This window comes from Myotis nattereri (genome assembly GCF_964212035.1).
Source record: "Myotis nattereri genome assembly, chromosome: 7".
In the NCBI taxonomy this organism is placed as follows: Eukaryota; Metazoa; Chordata; class Mammalia; order Chiroptera; family Vespertilionidae; genus Myotis; species Myotis nattereri.
In genome coordinates this window covers 8,968,236-8,991,201 of record NC_138082.1, presented here as the reverse complement: position 1 = coordinate 8,991,201, position 22,966 = coordinate 8,968,236, and the positions used below count along the sequence as shown (strand labels likewise).

Below are 22,966 nucleotides of genomic sequence, written 5' to 3'. Positions count from 1 at the left end.
CCATGAGGAATCCTAATACCTTTCACGAGTAGATTCTCTCTCCTGTATCCGTTCTCCTGCTCTCTCATTCTTGGTCTTTCTTGTCTCCCTCTTTTCCCCCAGAGAACTATAAATACAAATTGATATGGCTTTATCACAATCAGAGCAAATCCCCAGCTCACACACTGGTCACTTGAACACCTACTTTCTACTGTGGTTGTTTTCTCTACATAAATGTAGAAATAACAATGCGGAAAATTTACCATTCTTCCATTCACAAAGAAAACAACTTCATTTGACTTCTCAGACTACACACTATGCTACAACAATTGGCCGACAGTTGTCCTATAGACAGCACTGTTGCTGTGTCCAGCTGAGAGACTAGCTGAGATCTCCCGGGAGGAGGGAGAGCTGGTTGAGGCAGCCCCCCAGGTGGGAGGTGATTTTCGCTTGTGCTCTGAGTGTGTTCCTCCAGTCACATCCTGCCTCTATGCTCTTGACCCTCTCATGTCCCCACCTTCCTCTGCTAACTCCAGTTTCCTCCTCCCTTCAACCAATTTGAAATTTCAATCTCAACCTCATTTTTACACAATGCACACTTCTCCCTGCCCTGAGGGGATCCCCTGGAATAAAATTTCCTGCAGTCAGCAACAAAGACCTTTAGGCAATGAAATGGAACTAAACCATGGAGACGTAATGAATTCAGGTGCTGTTTCTAGGTGTTAAATGGGTCTGTTTATTAATTTGCTTTAAATGACAAAACTATTGCATATTTTTAGAAACTAAGACATACAAAGCGTATAAAGTAAAAAGTGAATATCCTTTACAGCGTATACTACTAATAAAATCATTTAGAAAACGTCCTTTCACTAGACAGTATAATTTCGGTTGCATATAAGCCAGATGTGAATCACATACAAGTCATTACCTTCTATTCCATTCAGCCGGAAGGCTTCAGGGGCAGAGTGATGGGGAATATCTTAGAGGAAGCCAGCTAGTGTTTACACCATTTAAAATATGATTTCTAAATTGCTTAAGCATATCTATCAAAATCTAAATGGAATGTTTGAAGTCAGCATCATATAAAAGCAACACTGTGGAATGATGTCTGAATGGTGGGGCTTTGTCTTTCAGACCGAGCATAGAGCATAGAAACTGGGCAGATTGTTATATTGGAAGAGTCACCCGATTTTCTCCCAAATTCTGTACTTGGTCATATGGGTATATTCCAAGGAACATAGGATCCAGGTTTGTCTCTTGGAATCTAGAATAAAAGGACAAATGTGCACGTTTGCATTTGGAAAACATTTGTGACAGGTGAAATACAGCAGCATATACAATAGGATAAAGACCACCCGAGGGCAACCAGGACAATGAGAGGTCTGGCAATGGCAGCTGAGAAATGTGGAGGAATCCAGGAGAGGACTCAGGGTCGGCAGGGGGGAGGTGGGGATAGAGCATCTACGGGAGTTTTCCTCCCATTTTGAAGAGGGACAAATGAAAAGTGGAATCAGTCTGTGTTTCTCCAGAGAAAAGAGGTGACTAATGGGGTCAGGAAGAGCTGTACCAGTAAGGGGTGCCACAAAGAGCCAGCATGTGAAGAGATATGGGGCTCTCCCATCAATATAGGGATAAACAAGGAATAACTTGTTTATAGTCAGAAAGGTCACTGGGAATTCCTCCCACAATTAAAAATCCCATCACTGAAAATGACCAAGGAGAGCTCAGATGTTTGCTCAGCAGGGGTGTGGATGTAGGCAGGATTCCTGCTACTGGGGGCTGGGAAAAGGCCCGTTGAGTGTGTGCAACTCAGATTGTACACGCCCAGTTGCCTGGGTGGGGTGGACTGAGATAGAGCGGCTGCTGGAGTGGCCCATAGTCTTGGCCTGGGTTCTGAGGCTCAGGGCACAGCACCTAAACTTCTATCCTGGACCAATGTGTCCTGGGAAAAAACAAAAGAAGGGAGGAACATAACTGATGATAAAAAAGAAACCTTTTTTCAAGAAGTGCAGAACTGAGCCTCAGGACTCATGCTATGAAATCTTTCCTGCACAAAGTCAAGAACCCACACACCAGCAGCTGGCCCCAGGCAGACCCGCTCAGGGCTGGGTCCCCTTCCTAGTAACAGGGCCAGGCTGTTGGAAAATGCACTTCAAGGCCATGCTGCTCTCTCCCGCACAAGTGCCCTTGGGATTCCTGTCACCTTTTCTTCCACGGAAAACCGCCATGGTGGGCTAATAACACCTGACCACAAGACAGGGGACAAAAATTCAGAAACTGATGAGCAGAGCATACCATTTTTGTGAACTTATCTTCACAGGCCATTCGAATCTTCTCTGGGGTCAGTGGGCTACTGAGCTTCAACGGTCCACGCAGGCCTCTCTCCTGTCGCGCTGCTCTCACCGCGTCATGGATGGCGAAGAACACTGAGCAGCCCAGGAATATGCCAGACTCTCCCAGGCCCTGCAAGGGGACAAGTGAACTAGATTCTCTCTCGCTCTCTCTCTCTCTCTCTCTCTCTCTCTCTCTCTCTCTGTCTCTGTCTCTGTCTACAGGTACATGTGTGCATGTATAAAATATTAAATCTGTAACTTTTTCCTTTAAAAAAAGCAATTTACTATTTAATCTTAATATTCCCATTCTTGGGATTCCAGTCTAAGGAAATGATCCCAAATGGAGAAAGGAGATATGGGCATGAAGATGATGATCACAAAGTGAAAATTCAGATGCAACCCGATGACAACAGTAGTTTGCGTTAGGTTCAAGATTTGGCATATTTAAAAAGAATTATGTTAAATTATTTTATAATTAAAATGCTTAATAAGGCCTTTTTTCTACAATCTTGGTAAGAACTCCAAATAACCAAAAGATGAATGCAGCCCTTCCCTCCCTGCACGAGTATCTCATCAGCATGCATTTATTCATGGAGCATAACTTACCTTAGATGAATACAGGGTATTTGAGTCTTGAGATGGAGGCAAAAAGGAAACATGAAACTCTGTGGGGATGTCACAGATGGTGGGGATTTTGTATTGGTCTGGACCGCGAGTGTACAGGACACCCTGAGGAGAATAATTCAGTTCCTCGATTGTGTAGAGTCCCATGCCTTGAATAAATGCACCTTCGATCTGAGACCAAAAATATAAAATAAAAAGTAGAATTTCCATATATGAGAAAATGCAGTCAACAGTAGCATTTCAACTTCATGCTGTTTGTCTGATTTTTTAAAATACAGTGCAAGCGGGGGTATTCAGTATGTCTTGGAAAATGTCTATGAAGTTTACATAAAAGTTTGCCTAAAAGCCTTTTAAACACCTTATGAGCTCTAAGTTCAACGTCAAAGGCCTTGAGTTCAAATCTCAGCCTGACGTTAGCCTGTCAAGGGCCCTGGAAGAGGCCTCAGGAAGCCTGGAGGTTCAATTCTCTCATGTTTTCTTTCAGATGAAACTCTTCTCAGCCCAGTAGGAAAGGCTCTCGGGCCTCTGGAACCAAATCACCCCTCCTAACATTCTTGCTCACGAGCTGGCCAGCCTCACACCCTTGGACTCAGTTTCCCCATTTGTACCATCGAGGGTTTGAACTGTGTTCTTCAAGCTTCCCCAACAGCTTTGAAACGCTCCAGCCCTTAGATGTGCTGGACATTTCAATGTTGATGGAAAACAGCTTGTGATTTTTCAATCTTGTCAGTTACTGTAAATTTAAATAAAAAACATCTGGGGGCAGCATAGGCTGCCTCTCCGTCACTACTGCTGCAGTTATGTGACACTTGTTATCCCGGCCCAGCTCCAAACTCCTCGAAGGCCAAGCCTGTTGTAGGCCGAGGCTCAGCACTGAGCACCCTACTTTACCTCCACCCCCAATGTGGGGCTCGTTCTGTCCCCTCCAAGCTTAGCCCTCCCTCGTTCAAGCTGCCCAGTCCCAGGCTGCACGTTTCTTCAAACATGACCTAAAACACCTTTGTTTCCTTCCCTTTTTAAACAGTAAGGGATATGAGTTGTGTGGCTGGTCTGAATATAAAGATTCTGACTCCGGGGTAGAAAGGGGAGATGATGAATAAGTTAGGTGGGATGTTTCCCCTGAAGATTCCATAGCAGCCTTGGCTTTTACACACAGGAAGCGAGGCAAGTCAGTTCCACATACCTGGCCTATGTCAAGGGCTGGATTAATACTGCAGCCAACATCCATGACGATGTCTGTCCTGATGTTCTAGTAATTAAAAAAAAAAGTTAGAATGCTTACTGTGACAAACACAGCACAGGGAGGGAATGCTGAGAGAGAGTCCTGTCAGGGTGGCGTGGCTATAGAACCTTTCTTTGGGCCACATTATACTTCAGAAGGAAGAGGCAACATTGTATGTTACCACGTGTATTATGTATGAATTTCTGAGTTCTACAAATACTCTTCACCCGCTTAAACACTGATTATTTTTATTGGAAACAACAGGAGAGGAAAATATTGACTTGGCTTTGATTCCAGCTGAGTGATGTAACATACTGAGTTCAATCCAGTGCATGACATGAGACACGACACAGAAAACAGAAAACCTCTATGGCCCTCGTGGTCCTCATTGCGAAACTTTGTGGTGGCTATACAACCCAGCACCCAACTGGCTGCTGGCTGCTTCCCGAATCACAGAACTCAGGGGGCATCAGCAAAAAAAATCCTTCAGTGATTAGCTGCTGTTCTAGATTTTTCATTTTTAGAGCTGAAGAGACAGTAAATCTAACATTGAAACTTGGTGACTAAAAATTCTCCAGTAACCTACCAAGGAGGAGCCGGGCTGCTGGCACACCTGGGCTCTCCGGCGAGCCTGCACCGCCTCTGATGGGACATAGTGGTTTCATAATGGCAATGGCAAACAGATTCTACTCATAACTATTAATGGGACGAAGGAAACCCAAGAGTGTCCTTCTTTGAAGAGGGACTTTCATCTGACATTTTTCTTATGAAAATCAGTGATCTGGAATGTTCCACTATAATAAAACATCAGGCCCTCGTCTCTCTTATTTAAAGACACAACGAAGTGTAAAGTTCTCTTTGACATCACGCAGTAAGGCTGGCCGTCCATGAGACCAGTGGCCCCCATCGGAGGGGAAGGGGGGTGCTCTCAAGTCTGCCATGTGAGTGAGGCTTTTACTTTCAAAGCTGTGGAGTTACAGGACTTACAGGGCTGGAGAGAGTGGCTTTAGGTTGTGGCTGCCAGCCTTCAAGATGGCCCTAAATGACCCCCACACCTTGGTATCATAAGGATGAAGCCTTCTTGTGGTTCCTTCCGACATTTTACCAGGATTGGTTTATGTGACCAATAGGATATGGCAGAAGTAATCGTATGTCACCTCAATATCAGGCTATAAAAGACTGTGGCTTCTGTCTTGTTAGCAGAGTATGGGTGCTTATGACTTGGCACCCATATGATGGCATTTCACCAAAGTGGTCACCGTTGCCAGTTGTCCCCACAGTCTACATGGAAGCCCCCTGTAGGCTGTGTTCCTTCTTGAAGTGGCTTCTTTCCTTAGTCCATTAAAGGGCCAGGGAAGTAAAGAAGAGAGGCCACTTGTTGTTTTCCATGGGAGCCATCATAGCACCAAGGGAACTGCTGGGCTTCTATTTTCCTCTGATAATACAGAGACTTGTCTTTAGGCCAAATTCCTGGTGCTTCCGTGGTGCTCAGTAGAGGGGTATGTGGGATTGAGGTGCATCCAGCATGCAGCCTGGAGACCCTCCCCATCGGTACTGACCTTATGAGCGCCTGTCAGGCAGTCTATTTCAACCTCGGAACAGGCGGCTCCATAAACAAAGTATTCGAAGGGATGGCCTTCGCCTGTCTCCCAGTTCATGTTTGACTCGTAACCCCTGGAGGAAAGAGAATGCTTGAGGAGTGTTGTTATTAGAGCTGAGCTCGATTTGTATGTCCTGCAAACCAGATGAGTAGACATGTGCAATGATGTGCCTGCACATACATGCAATAAATATGTTGCATAAATCAGTATTTACTTTCTCCTAAATTTGTTTTGCCTGATAAAAACATCCAATTGTTCCCTACCAATGACTCCACAAGCCTGGAAGTTAACTGCTGACTGTATGTTTATCTACCCCATTGCTTTGAGCTAATATTGGCTCAGATAATCCTACTGTCATCAGATTGGGGAATTCCACCTGCTTCTTACACAACACACTACTTCAAAGGTTCACACTGACCTGCTTATTTGTCTTTCTGGCCCCAGGATTTAGCCTCCTGTGTGAGGGATAAGGCACCTAGGCTATTTCTCTCTTGCTTTGAGAATACTCCAATCTCCCACCATCAACTCATCTTTAAGGACACCAAATGCATGTCCCCCTTCCACCCATCTTCTAGGATACCACCATCAACCCATTTTTAAGGACACCAAATGAATGACCACCTTCAACCTATCTTTAAGGACACCAAGTGAATGTCTGGTGAAAGAGAATAAGAGCCAGCAGCTTTCCAGGACTCCCTACCCTTTTCTCCTGCTTCCCCAACCTGAAGGTGGCCATTAAAAATGCTTCCAGTGCTTGTTCTCCACAGCCAGACAGTGCCTGGGACTCCCAGGACAACTGGCAAGGCGCCCAAATCAGGTCAGCCTGCTCTCTGATGGCTTCCACTCTCCATTTGAATAATCAGATAAATTGTTTTCCAAAGCACGTAAGTTCCACTTTTTCCACATCTTGATAATATATAGTTATTGTCACATTTCTGATCTTTTGCCAAGCTGGAAAGTGTCAATGCTATTTATCTTATTATGGATTTGATTGCATTTTTTTTCACCTTTGTTTTTGAACTAAAGGAATATACTGAGTTTTCAACAAAGGGTCAGCCACTGCTGTAGGTTCCTGTCAGTGCCCTTCACTAGCCCCAGACAACCCTCTAGAACTACCCAGTAGGATCCGAACCATCGATTCAGCTGTATTTTATTTGTGGGCCTATTTCCCCCAACAACAGCCTTTCTGGACATTTGGATTAAGTGGCAGCTAAATGTTCTTGATTACAGTGGGTCACTAGAAGGTACAGTTGGTGCCACAGCTGCAAGCAGAAGCGAAACGCTTCCTCCAGATGCCCCTCCCTCTTCCGAGAGCCGAGACAGAAAGGACGGGTTACCTGAAGTACCCGGTGGCCGAGAGGCTGATGCTTTCGTCGAAAGCCGCCTGCGCCTGTGAAAAGAGGGGGTCGGGACACAATAAGGGTGTTTCAATCAGAATCACTGGAAACTTCCATTTTAACTGCAGTATGCTACATAAAGCTCTCAGGGGTCATAACTAGGAAGAACCAACATTAATTTATTCCTCTCGGCATCCTCCTCCTCCGCCTGCATGTGTGGTTCACTGGTTGTGGTCCCAGCACCTGTTCAATGTATGTCACTGTCATCAGTGATGCCACGGCATGCTACATGTACAGCCTGGACTGTGCTGGGCAGCACATCTTCTGCTCATAAAGACTCTCGCTCAGTCATCTGGAAAGACTAAGCCTATTAACACAGAACATTTCAGGAAACAATGGGTGGTTGCATGTTTCATTTTAACATCATATATGTCCCTAACAGTCATAGGAGAGAGGTAATCTTGTGCTAAATTGTACCATTTGAAGCAAACGTTCTCCTGACTTTGCAGCGCACACAGATGACTAATAGATGGGAAAATGGGGGGTTAGGTCCAAGTCCCCAAGTCTGAGAAAGAAAATAGGAGAAGTGCAACCATACAGCAGAAAGTGGGCTGAATGGCAGCACTGCCCAGTGGTGGAGGACTGAGCCTCTTGCCCTTCATCTCTTCGCAGTGCGATGGCGTTTCTCCAACCAGACTCCTCAGCCTTCTGGGACCAGGCAGCACAGGCAAGAGGGCAGAATAAATATTCCCCAAAGGGACTGAGTGCTCCCATAAATATGAATTATAGAGCGAGTCCTAACTCTATGGAATAGAAGAAACCATTTCTAAGTAAGACTTCCCAAACATTATTTCCTCCAGACCCATGCTTCTAATGTGGCATGCTAGAGCCGTCATCATGGCACACACTCCAAGCCTTTATTGATATCCATTCCATGTCATCTGGTGCTTTAGAACCTATTACTCTGAAAAATTTGCTGGTTGAATGGGTGTTTTCTCTTCCAACTACATCACACGTAGATCAAAGGAAGCAGTTAAATATTTCCATTCCATTTCAACTATTGGTTGAGTATATAGCCAATGGCTTGCTTTCCTATTTCTAAATAAGTGTTCACATGGTTTTTAGTTTTATAGAAGGAGAACTTGGAAGTGTTTTCTTCCCATTTTAGGAACAGTGGAACCCAAAGAAGGAGAACAAACGGATTTAAAGCTATTATCTAGAAAACACCTTAATTCTTGCTTAAAGTAGGAGTTCTGATAGGAAGTACCGCCGGTAATTTTGTAATCACTATGTGTGGTGTCAGATGAGTACTGAATTTATCAAGATAATCATTTTGTAAGTTATATAAATGTCAAATCATTATACTGTAAAAAAGTTTATACTATATGATTTCATTTTTATAAAACTGTAGGCAAAGCAAATTGATCTCTAGTGACAAAAAGCAGATCAATATGTTTGGGGATGGTGGGGGGGGCGCATGGGAGGAAGGGATAAGTGAGAATGGAGCACAAACGAACACTTCCCATCTTTTGCGGGTGATAAATATGTTCACTCTCAACTGTGGTGATGGTTACATATATGTACACATATATCAAAACTTATCAAGTTGTACACTTTAAATGTGTGCAGTTTATTGTAGGTCAATTATACCTCAGTAAAGATATTTAAAACAAAAATAAAAAAAATATTAAAGCATTTTAAAAGAGTTCTAGACAAAAACCATCTTTTTCTCTGATAGATTTTCTCAGATGTAAGTTCTTCCATCATCTTGTGATATGATTTCCCTGTGCCAAGAGCCCAAGGGCCTCTGCTTACCCTACATAACTACAGCATCTCTTAAAATGCTCTTTCTACTGATATTCAGTTCATACATATCCCTTTCACTCCCCCCTCTTTCATTCTAACATAAAACACAAAGTGATTCTCACCCAGTCCTTCCAAGTGCCTCGAGGATTCTTGCTGATGATGGGTTCCAGGCGCTTTAGGAGAGTTTGGCAAGCGTCCTAGGGATTATTTTTTAGTTAAAATTATAATCATAATTCCACGCAAACACCAATATCAACACCGCATGACATGTGCCCTTACACAGGCTTATTTAAGAGGCCCAAGGAACACAGAGAAGGAAGAGACCCATCTTGTAAGAGGTGATGTGACAGGTCTCCCGGGGGTGGGCTGACGTGTGACAGCCTAGGCTGGGAGCCACGCGAAGTCAGGACTTCACAGAAAAACTGCTGGCGAACCACCCATCACTGTTTTTAAGCACAGCCTGGTCAGGTTTACTCTGTGGCAGCATGAAACCAGGTGGAAGGCAATGTAACTGGGGCGCAGAAAGAGCCCGCAGTGGCCGGGGCCGGGGCTGAGGTCTGAACCCAGCAGCCATGTTAGCAAATCAGGGCGGTAGGGATGTCTCCACAGAGACGTTTTTGCGTAGAATGGAAATGACCTGAACACCAGTGAGATGTCAGGAGTGAGCGAGGAGAAGAGGTGGCGTTTCCAGCTCAGAGCGCCTCGTGCTGCACCACTGAGACGGGGAAGGACTTCCCACCGAGAGGGTGTGGGGAGGGAATAAGAGCTGGATTAATTCCTAACATCTTCTGAGTGCCACCCGTGTGTTGGTCCTGATGGAGCTAATGATCTGGATGGCACAGCAATGACCTTACCTTTACTGCCAGCCCGTTGAGATCCGCCACCACGGAGCCCCCGGAGACGTTCGCATTGGGGACGGTTTCTGTGCTTGTCCCACGCAGGTGGACATTGGACAGTGGCATCCTTAACTCACGACTGGCCACCTGGATTTTAGAAGAGAGTTGTTTTGTTTTTCTCCAAATACTTTGGTGAGTCACAGGCCCATGCTCGTGCCCACAGGGTAGCACCAGCGGGAAGCCCTGATTCGCCCACTGGGGACCGGTGGGCAGAAGCACAGATTCTTCCAGCCGCACAAAGTTCCTCCGTACGAAAACCCGGGGCTAGTCTGGACCCCAAGTCCTGTGCACATGTTCTTAGTCCCTGACTGTCTCATGTGCAATGGCGTCAGGAAGAGGAAGCAAGGCCGCGGTAGGAAGAAGTGCTTTATGTCTTTGTCATCATGAAATCAACACCGGTGAGGGCTCTCCAACGCTGCACTCTGTAAAACTGTAGGAGAGCCGACCTTCTCAGAGTGGCGATGCCCTCCCCACATTCCCAGAGAGGCTGCAGGAAAGAGCACTTCTGAGAAGGAACAGTGGCCTCCTTAAAGCAGCAGCACCAACGCGATCTCAAAGGAGATGGTGCCAGGGCTGCTGGCCTGCTCAGGACTTAGCTGGCTGCTGTGTTCTTCCTTTGTTTCTAGTGCTCGGAGGCAAAATCATATTACTAACTGCGGCTCATTTAAAATTCTCCTCTTCCCTGCAAGCAGGATAGCTGAATAGAATTTGCTCATAGCTGTGACAAGGCCATGGTCACAGGGAGTCCTGCTATACCACTGACTTTCAAAAGATCGTCTACATGAAATGCATCAGCTCAGACATAAAGATCTGGTGGCCCATTGAAGAAAACACCAAAGTCTCACCTCCCAAATAGGCAAAGATATGACCAGACAGTTCTCAAGTGACTGATTATATGAGAGAAAATGCACAGTCAACATTTCTCTACTCAGAAAAAAATGCAAATTAAAGCAATAATGAGGTACAATCTTCACCTATCTATTTATCTACAATTTTAAAACAGCCCATAGCATATAATGTTGGTTAGTGGTGTAATGAGATGGCTACATTCTGGAAAACAAGTTAGTAATATGTGCCCAATGATTTAAGGCACACTCTGTGACCAGTAATTCCATTTCTGAGAACCTATTCTAAGAAAACAGTCACTGACTTGATCACAGGCTTATGTAAAAATATTCACGGAAATGTTCACCCATCAGGGAAGGTTCAATAAATTATATAGATAACCCCATGCAACCATTACAAGTCATGAGGGCAAAGGCTTCTAATGCCAGGAAGCAGGGCTCACACTGTGGAAGAACAGGTGAAAAACCAGGGTACAAAAGCCTATACACAGCACGTTGGCAATTTTTGGAAAAAGAAAAAAGTCAAGCCCAGCCGGAGTAGCTCAGTGGTTGAGCATCGACCTATGAACCAGGAGGTCACAATTCAATTCCTGGTCGGGGCACATGTCCAGGTGTGGGCTGAAGCCCCAGTGTGCGGTGTGCAGGAAGCAGCCGATCAATTATTTTCTCTCAGCATTAATATTTCCCTCTCTCTCCCTTTCCCTTCCTTTCTGAAATCAATGAAAAATATTTTTTTTTTGAAAAATCAAGATGGGAAAGGGCTCAAAAACAGTAATTATTGCTAAATGATGGAATTGTGTAGGATCTTCTAAAAAAGAATTATTTGCCTCTTACAAATGTCTTACAACCTCTGTTATTACTGGTATGATTAGCAAAATCGAAACAGTACCTAAAAATTAATCTAAAGTAAGGGAGCCATGAGAAAACTGGTAAAGTTTGATTAGAAATATCACATGTGATTTATAGTATCCGTTTTTTAAGAGTCCTTACTATGAAAAAGCCAGAAATCGTGTGGCACATCAGAATTTACGCATCTTTCCATTTTTCCAGCAAAGGTTTAAACAAGACACCTCACTTGTTCTTATGTCCAAAGGAAAGCGGCCAAATACCACAGAGCCTTGTTCAGCAATGAGACAACTCAAGACTCTTCTGCCACCTCCTTGTAAGAGGGTCTGTTACAAACTGGATGGCTAACCCAGTCTCTGCTTGTAGCTTCATCGCGGGAGTGGACAAAGCTAAAGTCCCCTCTCCTTTTGACTTTGGAACCGAGAATGTGCACCCGCGGTTTCTGTCTCAGTGGGACACCCCACTTCACCCAGTGATCTGTGTCCTTACCTGAATCATTTTCGTGTGGACCCCCTGCCCCATTTCAATTCCTCCGTGAGTTACCAGCACAGACCCGTCTAGATAAATGTGAACCAGGGCAGCAGCCTAAGCAAAAAAAATACAATCAGCTTCCATGATCTTTTGACTGATATTATCATATGTCTTGTCAATGAAAACATTTTCCCTGGAAATGATCCCTTCCCTTCCATCACCGGCCAAAATATACATAGACACTTTTCCTGGGCACTTTTCGCGTCACCCTGAGAGCACTGAGCAAAGCCAGGGCCACGCTGGGGCCCCCCATGGTCAGCCACGAGAGCCCAGAGTGTTGCTGGGTAGCTTCGAGTCTGGGGCAAGACCCTGCTCCTTGAGCTACTATGTCCTCAGTGGGACATTTGAGGTTACTGACTGGTACCTTTTAAGGATCCCCCAACATGGGTGGGGCGATGATATAGGTTTGGGGGAGGGGTTGTCAGTTTTAACAAGCAAAGTTAAATGTAGATAGAGGAAGAGGGAGAATTATTATTTATGTGAACACATAGTCCCACAGTTGTAGGTTGCTATAGAGAAGCAAACATGAAAATCCAAGTAAGATGAAACAGATAATTTTCTCACTGCAAAGTGAGCTAAGCCCACTCTAACTCTTCTTGGCACAGCATTTCGGAGCTTCAGTTGAAAGGGAACCTGGAAGTGATCTTATCTAGCTGTATAGCTCCCCGCGGTGATCCAGAAGGAACCAAACTGCTCACAGAATTAAACGCGGCTGCAATCGGAAACATCCCAACTCTAAGCTAAACATGTTTTATAATTAACTAGAATATGCCGTCTTGCAAGTCCGCTCGTGCTAAACCAGGGAGTATGGAGATGGCGCAGGAAACTGCAGAAACAGGGCAGCATTCTCAGGCTGCGTCTCCAGTGTAAGAGCAATATTAACGCGCACGGTTTTAAGAAAGGCCCCTCGCGCTGTGCTTCAGCAAGGCCTGTGAGGCACCCCCTGCAGCGGCTCCACTGGTGTGGGCTGCAGCTGCCGGGGTACCGTAGAGCTCTATCGGTGGGTGTCTTAGCCTCTAAGCTTCGGTCAGAGTGGCACAGTTATCTAGGATTTGTAAAGGCGGGCCTTCAGAAAATTCTGTAACAAGCTAACTTCCATCTAATAAAGCTAAAATCTGAGTAAGGCTTTCTGACTCACTGAGATGACTTCTAAACAACCCCTAAGCCAAAGTCGGCAGACTCACATGTCAATCACCAGATACATCAAAGGAAAGGACTGCATTCCTGGGCCCATTCTCTGCCCCGGGAGGGCCTCCGTAGCCACCTGCCAGCCACAGGCCACACGTGGAGAACTGCCTCTTTATTGGTGTCCAAAGGCCCGCATTACTCCAGCAAATGGCAAGCAGAAGCCTCTACTATTCCAAATAAGACACTCTAGTCACCTGGTCCCAGTGCAAACTAGGGAAGTATGGGGAAATAGGGACCCGGGCTACCCTTTCTCTGAGGACAAAGGCACATACCTTCCCAGCCCAGGGGAGAATTTCAGAGCCTTCAGGAAGGCATGGTGCCATAATAACCAGACCAGGGCCTTGGGAAGATGCAGCAGGGTGTGCTGTACTGTCTGTTGACACACCGTCCCTGGCAACACTGTTTTCTGCTCCTGGCCATTTATTCTCAAAATAATAAAGACAAGGCGTGGCTTCCTCTACAGAGAGCCCAGAGCTGGCTGCCCTGGGGGCGTGCATGGGGTGCCAGCTGGTGCTGCGGCAGTGGCTGCTCTGGCCTCCCTTCTATGGCGCCTCCCTGTGCTCTGCTAGAACGTGAGCCCTTGAAAGAAGAACCTGGGGCATCCCTTGGAATTCAGCACAGCCTCTCACGCCCAGCGAGCACCCAGTAAAGGTTTGATAAGTGAATTTGCAACAGCACAGCCACGCTATCTGCTTCTTGAGCTTGTGGGCTCCGTGTTTCGTGTCCTTGGCTCCGCTGGCATGTCAGATGTGGCGAGTGAAGTTCGCAGCTGGCGCCTGAGGCTGAGGGACAATGGCAGCGGGTGGCGCCTCTCTCACACTGTGTGGCCTGCTGGCAGCGGCGCTCTGCCCACGGGCCCAGGGCAGCGTTCCGATCAGGGGCTGCCAAGTTCCTGGTTCCATGTGCCGCTGCAGTCTCCTGGAGCTGTTTCAAATGTCAAATTTGGTTCCGTGAAATGGCGCCACTGGATGGCTCACTGTGAGCCCCACAAAAGACAATTCCACGGAGCTTCACCCACGCAATCGGCACAACTGGAGAGCTAGAACAGACGGCTCTGCAGGATAAACGGGGGACTGCGTCGGTGACATTTAAATCTTCGAGCAGTGACTGCCGGTGTTGGTGAGACGCTTGGTTTGGTCCCACAGATCCCCAAATGTCTGAGCCATTCAAACATGTGAGTTCCTACTCTGCGCCAGGCTCCATTCCAGGACACTGGGAAGACAGAGCTTACTTAGCTACCGTGTGTCCTTTGGTGTTCACGGTTCGGAATGAAATATGATGCAGGTGAGGTGTGCTTGGCCCCTCCGCTGTGGGGAGCACAGGGCGACTTCTGCTCAGGGAGGCGGCGTGGAATGATAAAGGCATCCCTGTGTCCCCTCTCCCCCAGTCCTGGAGTCCGATCCCTGCTCTGTCACTCACTGACTGCATGTCCTTGGGCCAGAGAGCGAACCTCGATGGGCGCAGTTTATAAAATACGATCACACCTACCCAACAGACAGGGGTTCAGTCAAGTGGGAAATTACAAATCATTCAGCCTCGGGCCTTACACACAGAAGGGGCTCGAACATCACTTCTAGTTCCCTCCTGCTCGGTTGGCGTCAGAGTAGCCTTTCAGCATCTGGCACGGGGAAGCAGCTTGGCTGCTCCCGATGCTGTGAGCCAGCCCTAAGCTAGTGTTTTAAACATGGGCGCTGGTTAGCTTCCGGCGGGTGGGGGAAGGCCTGGTGGCGGGGCCAGCTTCTCAGGGGCCTTTGAGAATGAAGTTGTACTGGGGGCTGCTGTCTGGTTTCTTCCCAGCTGAGCTGAATCCCACCTCAGTTACCATGAAAAGGCCGAGAAAGCCCTGCTTCTGGCCCCGAGCCCTCCTCTCAGCAGCTGTGGGACCCGCGCAAGTTGTTTAAGCTCTGGGGCCTCCATTTCTCATCCCTGAGATAAGGCTACAAATCTTATAGGTTGATCTGAGGGTTGAATGCGATAAAAACTAAAAGAACTTATAAACGTAGTGGGTGCTGAGCCATCTCATTATTTTTTAAAACTAATTTTTTGAGAAATTCCTGATGAGGGAAATGAGACAGACCTGGTCCACCAGAGGCCAGATGTTAAGTGATGGCAACCATTAAGCAGAGACAGCTGCCATGCCTACCACAGCCTACAGCTCACGGCTCTCCCTACAACCCACAAACAAGGCAGCTGTTGTCCTGGGACCCCAGCCAGCCTGCACCAGGACAGCAGTCCAGACTGGCTGCCAGCTACCGGCGTATCAGTTTCCCCAAAACTGTGTACCAAGACTCCCTGCTCGCTACTCCTTTTCTAGTGGCACTTTCCCCCTTTCCTTTCTTTTGAATAACCTTGTTTTTGTCTTTATTCCTCAACCTCATCCTCTCGACTGTCCCTCTCATCTGGGTAAATTGGGTGCAGATGACTAAACCACTCTGTGTTGGTTTTTGTCATCACAAACAGACAAGAGACGGTTCGGCTGTAATAAGATCACCCCTTGTCATGTCACATTCCTCCTCCGGGCGAATCCAGCTACAATCAAAACTGCATGAAACGTTCTAATGATTACCCCGAAGCTGAACCAGGATGGGCAGGTGAATGGATGACTGTGGAGATGAAGGAAGGCCCTTCCCGCCCACTTCTCTTGGCCTCCTCTACTCCCTGGCCTCCCAGCCTACACACTAGTGCCCCTCACAGCCCCACCCCCATTTATTAGTATTCTGTCAGCACATCTGCCACATCTTCATCAGGCCTCAGCCAAAGGTGTGAATACTGCAAAGGGGTGACAATTGTATTGAGGCTCTGCCATGATATTCATATATATATATATATATATATATATATATATATATATGCTAATAATAGAGGAGAATATGCAAATTTTCTGGGACACCATCACATTAACAGTAATGACCAAACAGCAGGCTGCATGGGGTGACAAGGCCGGCAAGGGGGTTAGTGAGGGACGACCAAATGACTGAACAGCAGGCTGTTGGGGCGACCAGGCCAGCAGGAGGGGCGGTTAGAGGTGATCAGGCTGGCAGGCAGGTGAGCAGCTAGGAGCCAGCGGTCCCAGATTGTGAGAGGGATGTCCTACTGCCAGTTTACGCCCGATCCCCAGGATCGGGCCTAAACTGGCAGGCGGACATCCCCCAAAGGGGTCCCAGATTGGAGAGAGTGCAGGCTGGGCTGAGGCCCTCCCACCCCAGTGCAGAAATTTCATGCACCGGGCCTCTAGAGTGTGTGTGTGTGTGTGTGTGTGTGTGTATTTAATAGGGTCCCACATCATAGCTATACAATGAGCAAGGAGACCAGTCCTTCTTCAGTAAGTTGCATTCAAGAAGGGAGAGATGGTAATAGTAAGTGGGATTTAGCAACCAAGCAGGGAGTTTATTTAATCAATAAAAGAAATTAAACTATAAGAATAGATTTTTAGTCTTCTTCTTCACACTTTCAATGGCTATGAAGTGAGTAAATTCCTAAAATTGTGTTCTAAAAATTCTTTAAATGATCTACTCATCATTTAGTTTACCCCTCAGCCTTGCAGCTGCCTGTTTCTACTTCACAGTCCAGAGACACTGAATCACAGAGGAGCTGAATGAAGAGTCTTGGCAGTCATTGGTCCCACCTTTGATTTTATATTGGAGCAATCTGGGGCCGAGTGAGTTGACTCAGCTGCTTCATACTACGGCCAGGAGTAGAAACTGGGTCTCCCAATTTCCCAGGAGGGATGCTTGTCACCAACCCTGGGGATGTGGGCAAAGAGGCTCTGGTCTCCTCTAGAGAAAAGCCAGTGTGCTTTAGTGCTGGGGTCCAACCCCAGCAGGTCCAGGGGTCCCCAAAGGCGTGGACGGAGTTGGCGAAGAAGGAATGACACGGAGACAGTGTTCAGTTGATCAGCAGCCTAGCCAGGATCTCTAGCCAGGATCTCCAGCCAAGTTCTGGTCTGGATCTCCAGCGAAGTTCTGGCTAGGATCTCCAGCCAGGTTCTGTGTCCATGTTCTCTTGCTAGGTTCTCCAGGTTCTCCAGCCAGGCTCTATAGCCATGTTCCCTCGCTAGGTTCTCCAGCCAGGTTCTGTCCAGGTTCTCCAGCCAGGTTCAGTCACCAGGTTCTAGTCAGGTTCTCTTGCCAATTTCTGTAGTCAGGTTCAGTCCAGGATCTTTTCCCATGTTCTCTCGCTAGGTTCTGAGGCCAGTTTCTGTCCAGGATCTTTTGCTATCTTCTCTCCAGCGAAGTTCTTCTGTCTCTAGAGAACGTTCTGTGTAGGTTCTGTGCCAATTTCTGTCTCTCTCCGTTCTGTCTTCTTACATCTGTATTTATACCAGTTGATTCCAATCCTATCAATCTCTATTTCAAAGGTTAGGGCGTTTCTTATCTCCATTCCAGGGAGTAAAGATTATGTAGCTTAAGCATGATTGTTCGTAGTTAAAGTGATTAATTACCTGCCTGGCACTTAGTTAAGAGGTTATATTCCCTCCCTAACTTCAGGGGAAAATCCCTACCTGGGGAAACAACCTTTATCAGAGACCTTGGTTAAAACACATAGTGCCAAGAAGGTGAGCAAACATATTAAGAACAGTATGCCATATATGCCAGGTCCCTTGAAACAGCAAGCATGGACCGGCTCCCGGCACTTGAGCCCAACTTTGGTGATGTTTAGCAAGCATATATTGCAGCCATATGGCTAATTCACCTCCAAAGAAACTTTCCCGAACACCTTTTCATCTGTCTGTTTGGAGAACTGACCTGGCCAGCAGCCCGGGAGCCAAGGCCGATAGGAAACTTCACGGGGACCATGGCCAGCCCCTTCTTCTTCCAGAAATTCTCCGAGTTGAATTTTTCCACAGCTGCTTTCCTCAGGGAGTAGGAAGACATGGCCATACATTCTCTCCAACACTGGATCAGGTTCTTGGCATTAATCTCTTGTTTGTAGTGTGTTTGATCAATTTCCTTGTACATGTTTATCATTCGGACCTATAAAAGGGAAGGAGATGGAAAAAAATAGGGGTGAGGAGACTTGGCAGATAGACTCTTCCATCCACTGTCCTCCTAGTCAAAATCGGCTCCTCCTGTAAGGCTCAAACTGAGTTCAATGTACGCCTTATTAAAGCCTTTCCCAACGTATAACAGTCTCTTCTACTCAGATACTAGACACTTGAGAAGTGGCTGCATCTAACCAAGGAGAGGACAGAGAGCTCGCAGGGAGCAGTCCCACGGGCAGATGCTGCCTGTTTTCCTGGTCCTTCCTTCCTCCTGCCCCAACACTGCAGCATAAGACACAGGGAGAAGGGGCAGGGAGCACCGAGTCCCCCACCTAACTCCACGCCAGGACCCTGGGGGCAAGAGTTGCAGGGAAGGGAACAGAGCTGTTAATGACAGAGTTGAGACTGAGACTTGAAGAACTGAAAGGAGACCATTGTGGATGGAGGGACGGGAACTCGGTGACAGCTGCCTGAGACGCTGAAGGAGCGAGGAAAGAGGGGTGACAGAACCTGTCGGTAGCAATTACACCCCAACCAACGGAGACTTCTCACTGAATGAGTTAGAATCCAATGCTCACTCTTCAATATCTCCTGGGCCCCAGGGTTTATTTTATGCTCTTGGTTAGAAAATGGTTGCAATAATACATCAGAAATATGATATGTTTTAAAGGAGATTTCCTTGTTGTATTAAAACTTCTGATAGAATTTTGGGCCTTATGCCTGGAAGATACAGTAGTGATTAACCTTCTGAATTCCCCATTTTATAACCAAGAAAAATGAGTACAGGATTTTTATAAATTTTTTTTTAAATATATTTTATTGATTTTTTACAGAGAGGAAGGGAGAGAGATAGAGAGTCAGAAACATCGATGAGAGAGAAACATCGACCAGCTGCCTCCTGCACATCCCCCACCGGGGATGTGCCCGCAACCCAGGTACATGCCCTTGACCGGAATCGAACCTGGGACCTTTCAGTCCGCAGGCCGACGCTCTATCCACTGAGCCAAACCGGTTTCGGCATAAATTTTTTAATAAATTTTTAAATTAATCTTTTTATAAATTTTTAATAGATTTTTAAATAAATTTTTATTTATTGTTGACAGTATTACAGATGTCTCCCATTCTCTACCCCCTTTGCCCTGTGCCCAGGATTTTTGAGAAGCACCCTGAGTGGAACAAGGATCACTGAACTTGGGGTCCCCGGTGAGTTGGGTTACCCAGGGCAAATCACTTAGCACCAACAGGCCTCGTACTCCTCAGCATGAATGACCCCCAGTGGCCCTCCTACCTTGAAAAGTCAGTATCTTTTGTATGTGGGACTAATTTAGTCTTACCTTCTCAGGGGACAAGCCACACTTGGCTGCCACATCAGTGATGCAGGCTTCGGTGATCAGCCCTGCCTGCGGGAAGCCGAACCCACGCAAAGCCGTGTTGGATGGCAGGTTGGTTCTGCACGCCCACCCTCGGCAACGCAGGTTGGGGAACTTGTAAGCATTATCCAACTTCAGGAGTCCCATTTCCAGCACCTGGGGAAACCCAGAGTTGATGTGATGAGACCTCATCCTCTGTCCCTGTTGTACCATCCTGAGAGCTCAGACCAAAAGCAGGCCAGAAATGTCCAGCCCCCTCTCCATCAAAATCAAACATGTTCAAACAGACCCAGAGCTCAACTTAAATGCATCTTTGCTGCAAGATAATATTTAGGGATTGGGTTAATTTTTCTTTGAAATCATTTTTTATTTTCATATTTTACTAGTAGAGCAGATGCATTTTTTTTCCAGGTTTCAAACATTTCCAGAAGTCTGTGAAGCATGCATAGGCCCTAACCACTGAATCCATAGAATGTACTGAATATAAATCATATCCTAGAAAACAGGAAAAAAATGTTTGGGCATTTGGTTGAACACATTGGTTCTCAATGAGGGGCAATTTGGCCCTCTTTCCCCCTGGGACACTTGGCCGTGTCTGGAGACATCTTTGGTTGCTAGGACTGGAGTGTAGCTGTGCCACTGAAATCTGCTGGGTAGAGACCAAAATACCGCTAAGCATCCTACAATGCACAGGACAGGCTCCCCCACAAAGAATTATCCAGTCCCACGTGTCAGTAGGGCTGAGGTCTAATGCTTGCACCTGGGGAAAGAGCTGGGCGTACAGGAAACACGGAGATGGCACACAGGTGCAGACTTAGCCAATATCTTCAGGCTCACAGTGGGGCACCAATATCATGTGGCTGTCCCTGCAATGAGGGTCTTTATGCTTTCATAATGAAATATATGTGGCTATTGGAAAATTTCTAGATTAAACCGTTTTATATAACACTTTCCAGAATGTGAACTTGCTCCTTAAAACACTTACAAATAATGACTCGTCCAGGGAGGCGCCTCCATTGCCATAGTGCTCCATATCCAGGGCCAGGATTCTGCCGTCCTTCATGAACCCCGCCTGCGGAAAGAGACTTGGCCTCTGACACGCGTGTGGGGGGCCGAGTCTAAGTGTGCTCTGTCACTTGTGAAAAGCTTCCTGACATTGGATTCAGTAATGATTGCTTGGATATGACGCCAAAAGCAGAGGCAGCAAAAGAAAAAATGGATAAACTGGACGACAACAAAATTTAAAAATTCTATATATCAAAGGACACAATGAACAGGGTGAAAAGACAACCCAGAGAGTGGGATAAAATATTTGTCAGTCATATATCAGTTAAAGGGTTAACATTCAGGATGTATAAAGAAATAATTCAACACAACAGCAAAACAACAAACAACCTGATTTAAAAATGGACAAATAAACTTCTTCCTTATAAAGCAAAATCATAATTATTTTCTGCTATGGAAAATTTTCTGGGACAGTTCTACAAAAATACCCTGATATACCTAAAAATGAAGAACCTGTTGGCAAATCATTATAATTTCACATAACACTGTTGTTATAGGAATCATTCTATTTTTACCTCTTTTTATAGGTGGGAATAGTCTACTTATCAGATCTACTTTCATGGACTTATATACTCATATTTTTTTCCAGTTATTCCCTCTGGATCAGCCAGTACCAGCCAGCACTTTTCACAAATTGTCATCTATGGGCTAAGCAGCAAAGTCCCAATGCTACCAGCCAGTAACCAAGCAATTAGCACAAGAAATAGAAAGTTAAACAGAAGCCCAGTTACTAGTAGTTTGCTCATTATTATTCCCCATTACAGAGTAGCCAGGTGCTGCCTCTGCACTTAGGGAAGGTTACAACATGAGTAAACATACAACACGAATCCTCCCTCCCTTCTACTCACTTTGTACTTCCCAAGGTAAGGGTGGCGGCCCGCGGTTATTAACATGTCTTCTCCCCGCTCCAGGATGCAGCGGACTGCACGGCCATGTCTAACACAGAAAAAATCGAGAAAGGTAGATACCACGTAGGTATCACCCAGGGTTTATGTAACCCCTGTGACAGCTTGAGTGGCATCCAAGCTGACAGAGCAGAGCTACTCCCTGAGCCCAGGCTGTGCCCATCTCAAGTGTACACGGTCGGTCAGAGCACCGTGGCTGGCATTCACTGCTTATGGGAGGGGGGCTCTGGGATGCTCCACAGTATTGCTCTGGGGGTACTTCCCCCTGTGCCAACAACCTCCGCCAGAGTCAGAATCCAAAGACTGGTTCCCAATGGAGACACTCAGGTGGTGTGATTGCCAAGGGCTTCCCGAGAGGACAGGTCTGGAATCAAGGCCTTTTTGTGTCATGGGATAGAGGACCTGACCTATATTCTCAGCACAGAAAGGGAGCCTTTTAGGAAAACCTGCTCAAAGACAATTCCTAGGGAAATATTTTGAGATTCTTGAAGGAAAATGGTAATTTAAACAAAGGTAAGCATAACAAAAGCAGAACACATACACACACATGCACACGCACACGCACATGTACACGCACACGCACATGCAAACACACATGCTAAGGATAAGTAAGCTCCACCCTTTCAGGACCTGTATTTAGTATGTCTACTGTGGTTTTTATTCTTTTCAGTAATTGATTCTCATTTTGGTTCTTTTAGTATGTAGTTTGACAATATAAGATAAAAGAGTTGTAATAACTGGGATAGTGTCTGTGATTTTAAATAATCTTCACCCTGGTTCTTTCTCTATAATCCTGATATTGCTAACATTCAGCACAGCCTCATTTAATTTTTAGTCTATTTAGCAGATTTGCTCCACTTACTTGTTTGCTGCAAAGGCGGTGATGGCTGCCATGACACCAGTCTTAAATGCCTTCCCCCCGAACGCTCCGCCAACGCGCTTTACATGACACATGACCTTGTTCGCCGGCAGCTTCAAGACCGAAGCAACGATGTCCTGGGAATGATAACAGTTCTCATTAATCTAACGCACCAGTAGCAAGGGAGGTGGGACAGCCCTTCCACGTTTTGATTCTATAATGTACATGATACAGGAACTGTGTGGTTATACTAAGTAACAGGACACTTTCCAATGACCTAGGCATGCATCCATGCTCATCTTAGTGGGGTTTGGCTACAGTGACATTGCCAAAACTATCATTAATGTTAAGTAGTCCGTTCAGTAGCAATGAGATATTTCTGTGCTGGTAATATTTTACCAATTTTCCCCATGAACTATACCCAAAGTATCCTTTCACACTGATCCCTGGGGATGTGGTTCCCGAAGCAGTGAGGTTTTTGCGGCCTTCCAAACCTCGTTCAGGCTGGGCCTTCCCCTGCACTCTACCCCTCTCCACTGGAAAGTGCTCTCTTCTCGCCTCCCGTTTGGATTACTGCT

The 22,966-nt window shown here is 46.2% G+C and overlaps 1 protein-coding gene across 1 annotated transcript in view; it reads right to left on the bottom strand.

Annotated features, from left to right (window-relative positions):
* Window positions 1-687: 687 nt before the first annotated feature.
* The window catches only part of AOX1 (aldehyde oxidase 1), a gene marked incomplete at its 5' end in the record, with an annotated part of 65,979 nt that continues 43,700 nt past the window's right edge, over window positions 688-22,966 (bottom strand). Inside the window, 14 exons of the mRNA XM_081095985.1 lie at window positions 688-1,243; window positions 2,275-2,442; window positions 2,919-3,107; window positions 4,120-4,185; window positions 5,718-5,832; window positions 7,097-7,149; window positions 9,025-9,099; window positions 9,757-9,885; window positions 11,979-12,074; window positions 17,954-18,181; window positions 19,524-19,715; window positions 20,545-20,631; window positions 21,473-21,560; window positions 22,392-22,525. Coding sequence (XP_080952111.1) covers window positions 1,193-1,243; window positions 2,275-2,442; window positions 2,919-3,107; window positions 4,120-4,185; window positions 5,718-5,832; window positions 7,097-7,149; window positions 9,025-9,099; window positions 9,757-9,885; window positions 11,979-12,074; window positions 17,954-18,181; window positions 19,524-19,715; window positions 20,545-20,631; window positions 21,473-21,560; window positions 22,392-22,525 — 1,671 coding nt within the window. The 3' untranslated portion in view covers window positions 688-1,192. The remainder of the gene's footprint in view (window positions 1,244-2,274; window positions 2,443-2,918; window positions 3,108-4,119; window positions 4,186-5,717; window positions 5,833-7,096; window positions 7,150-9,024; window positions 9,100-9,756; window positions 9,886-11,978; window positions 12,075-17,953; window positions 18,182-19,523; window positions 19,716-20,544; window positions 20,632-21,472; window positions 21,561-22,391; window positions 22,526-22,966) is intronic.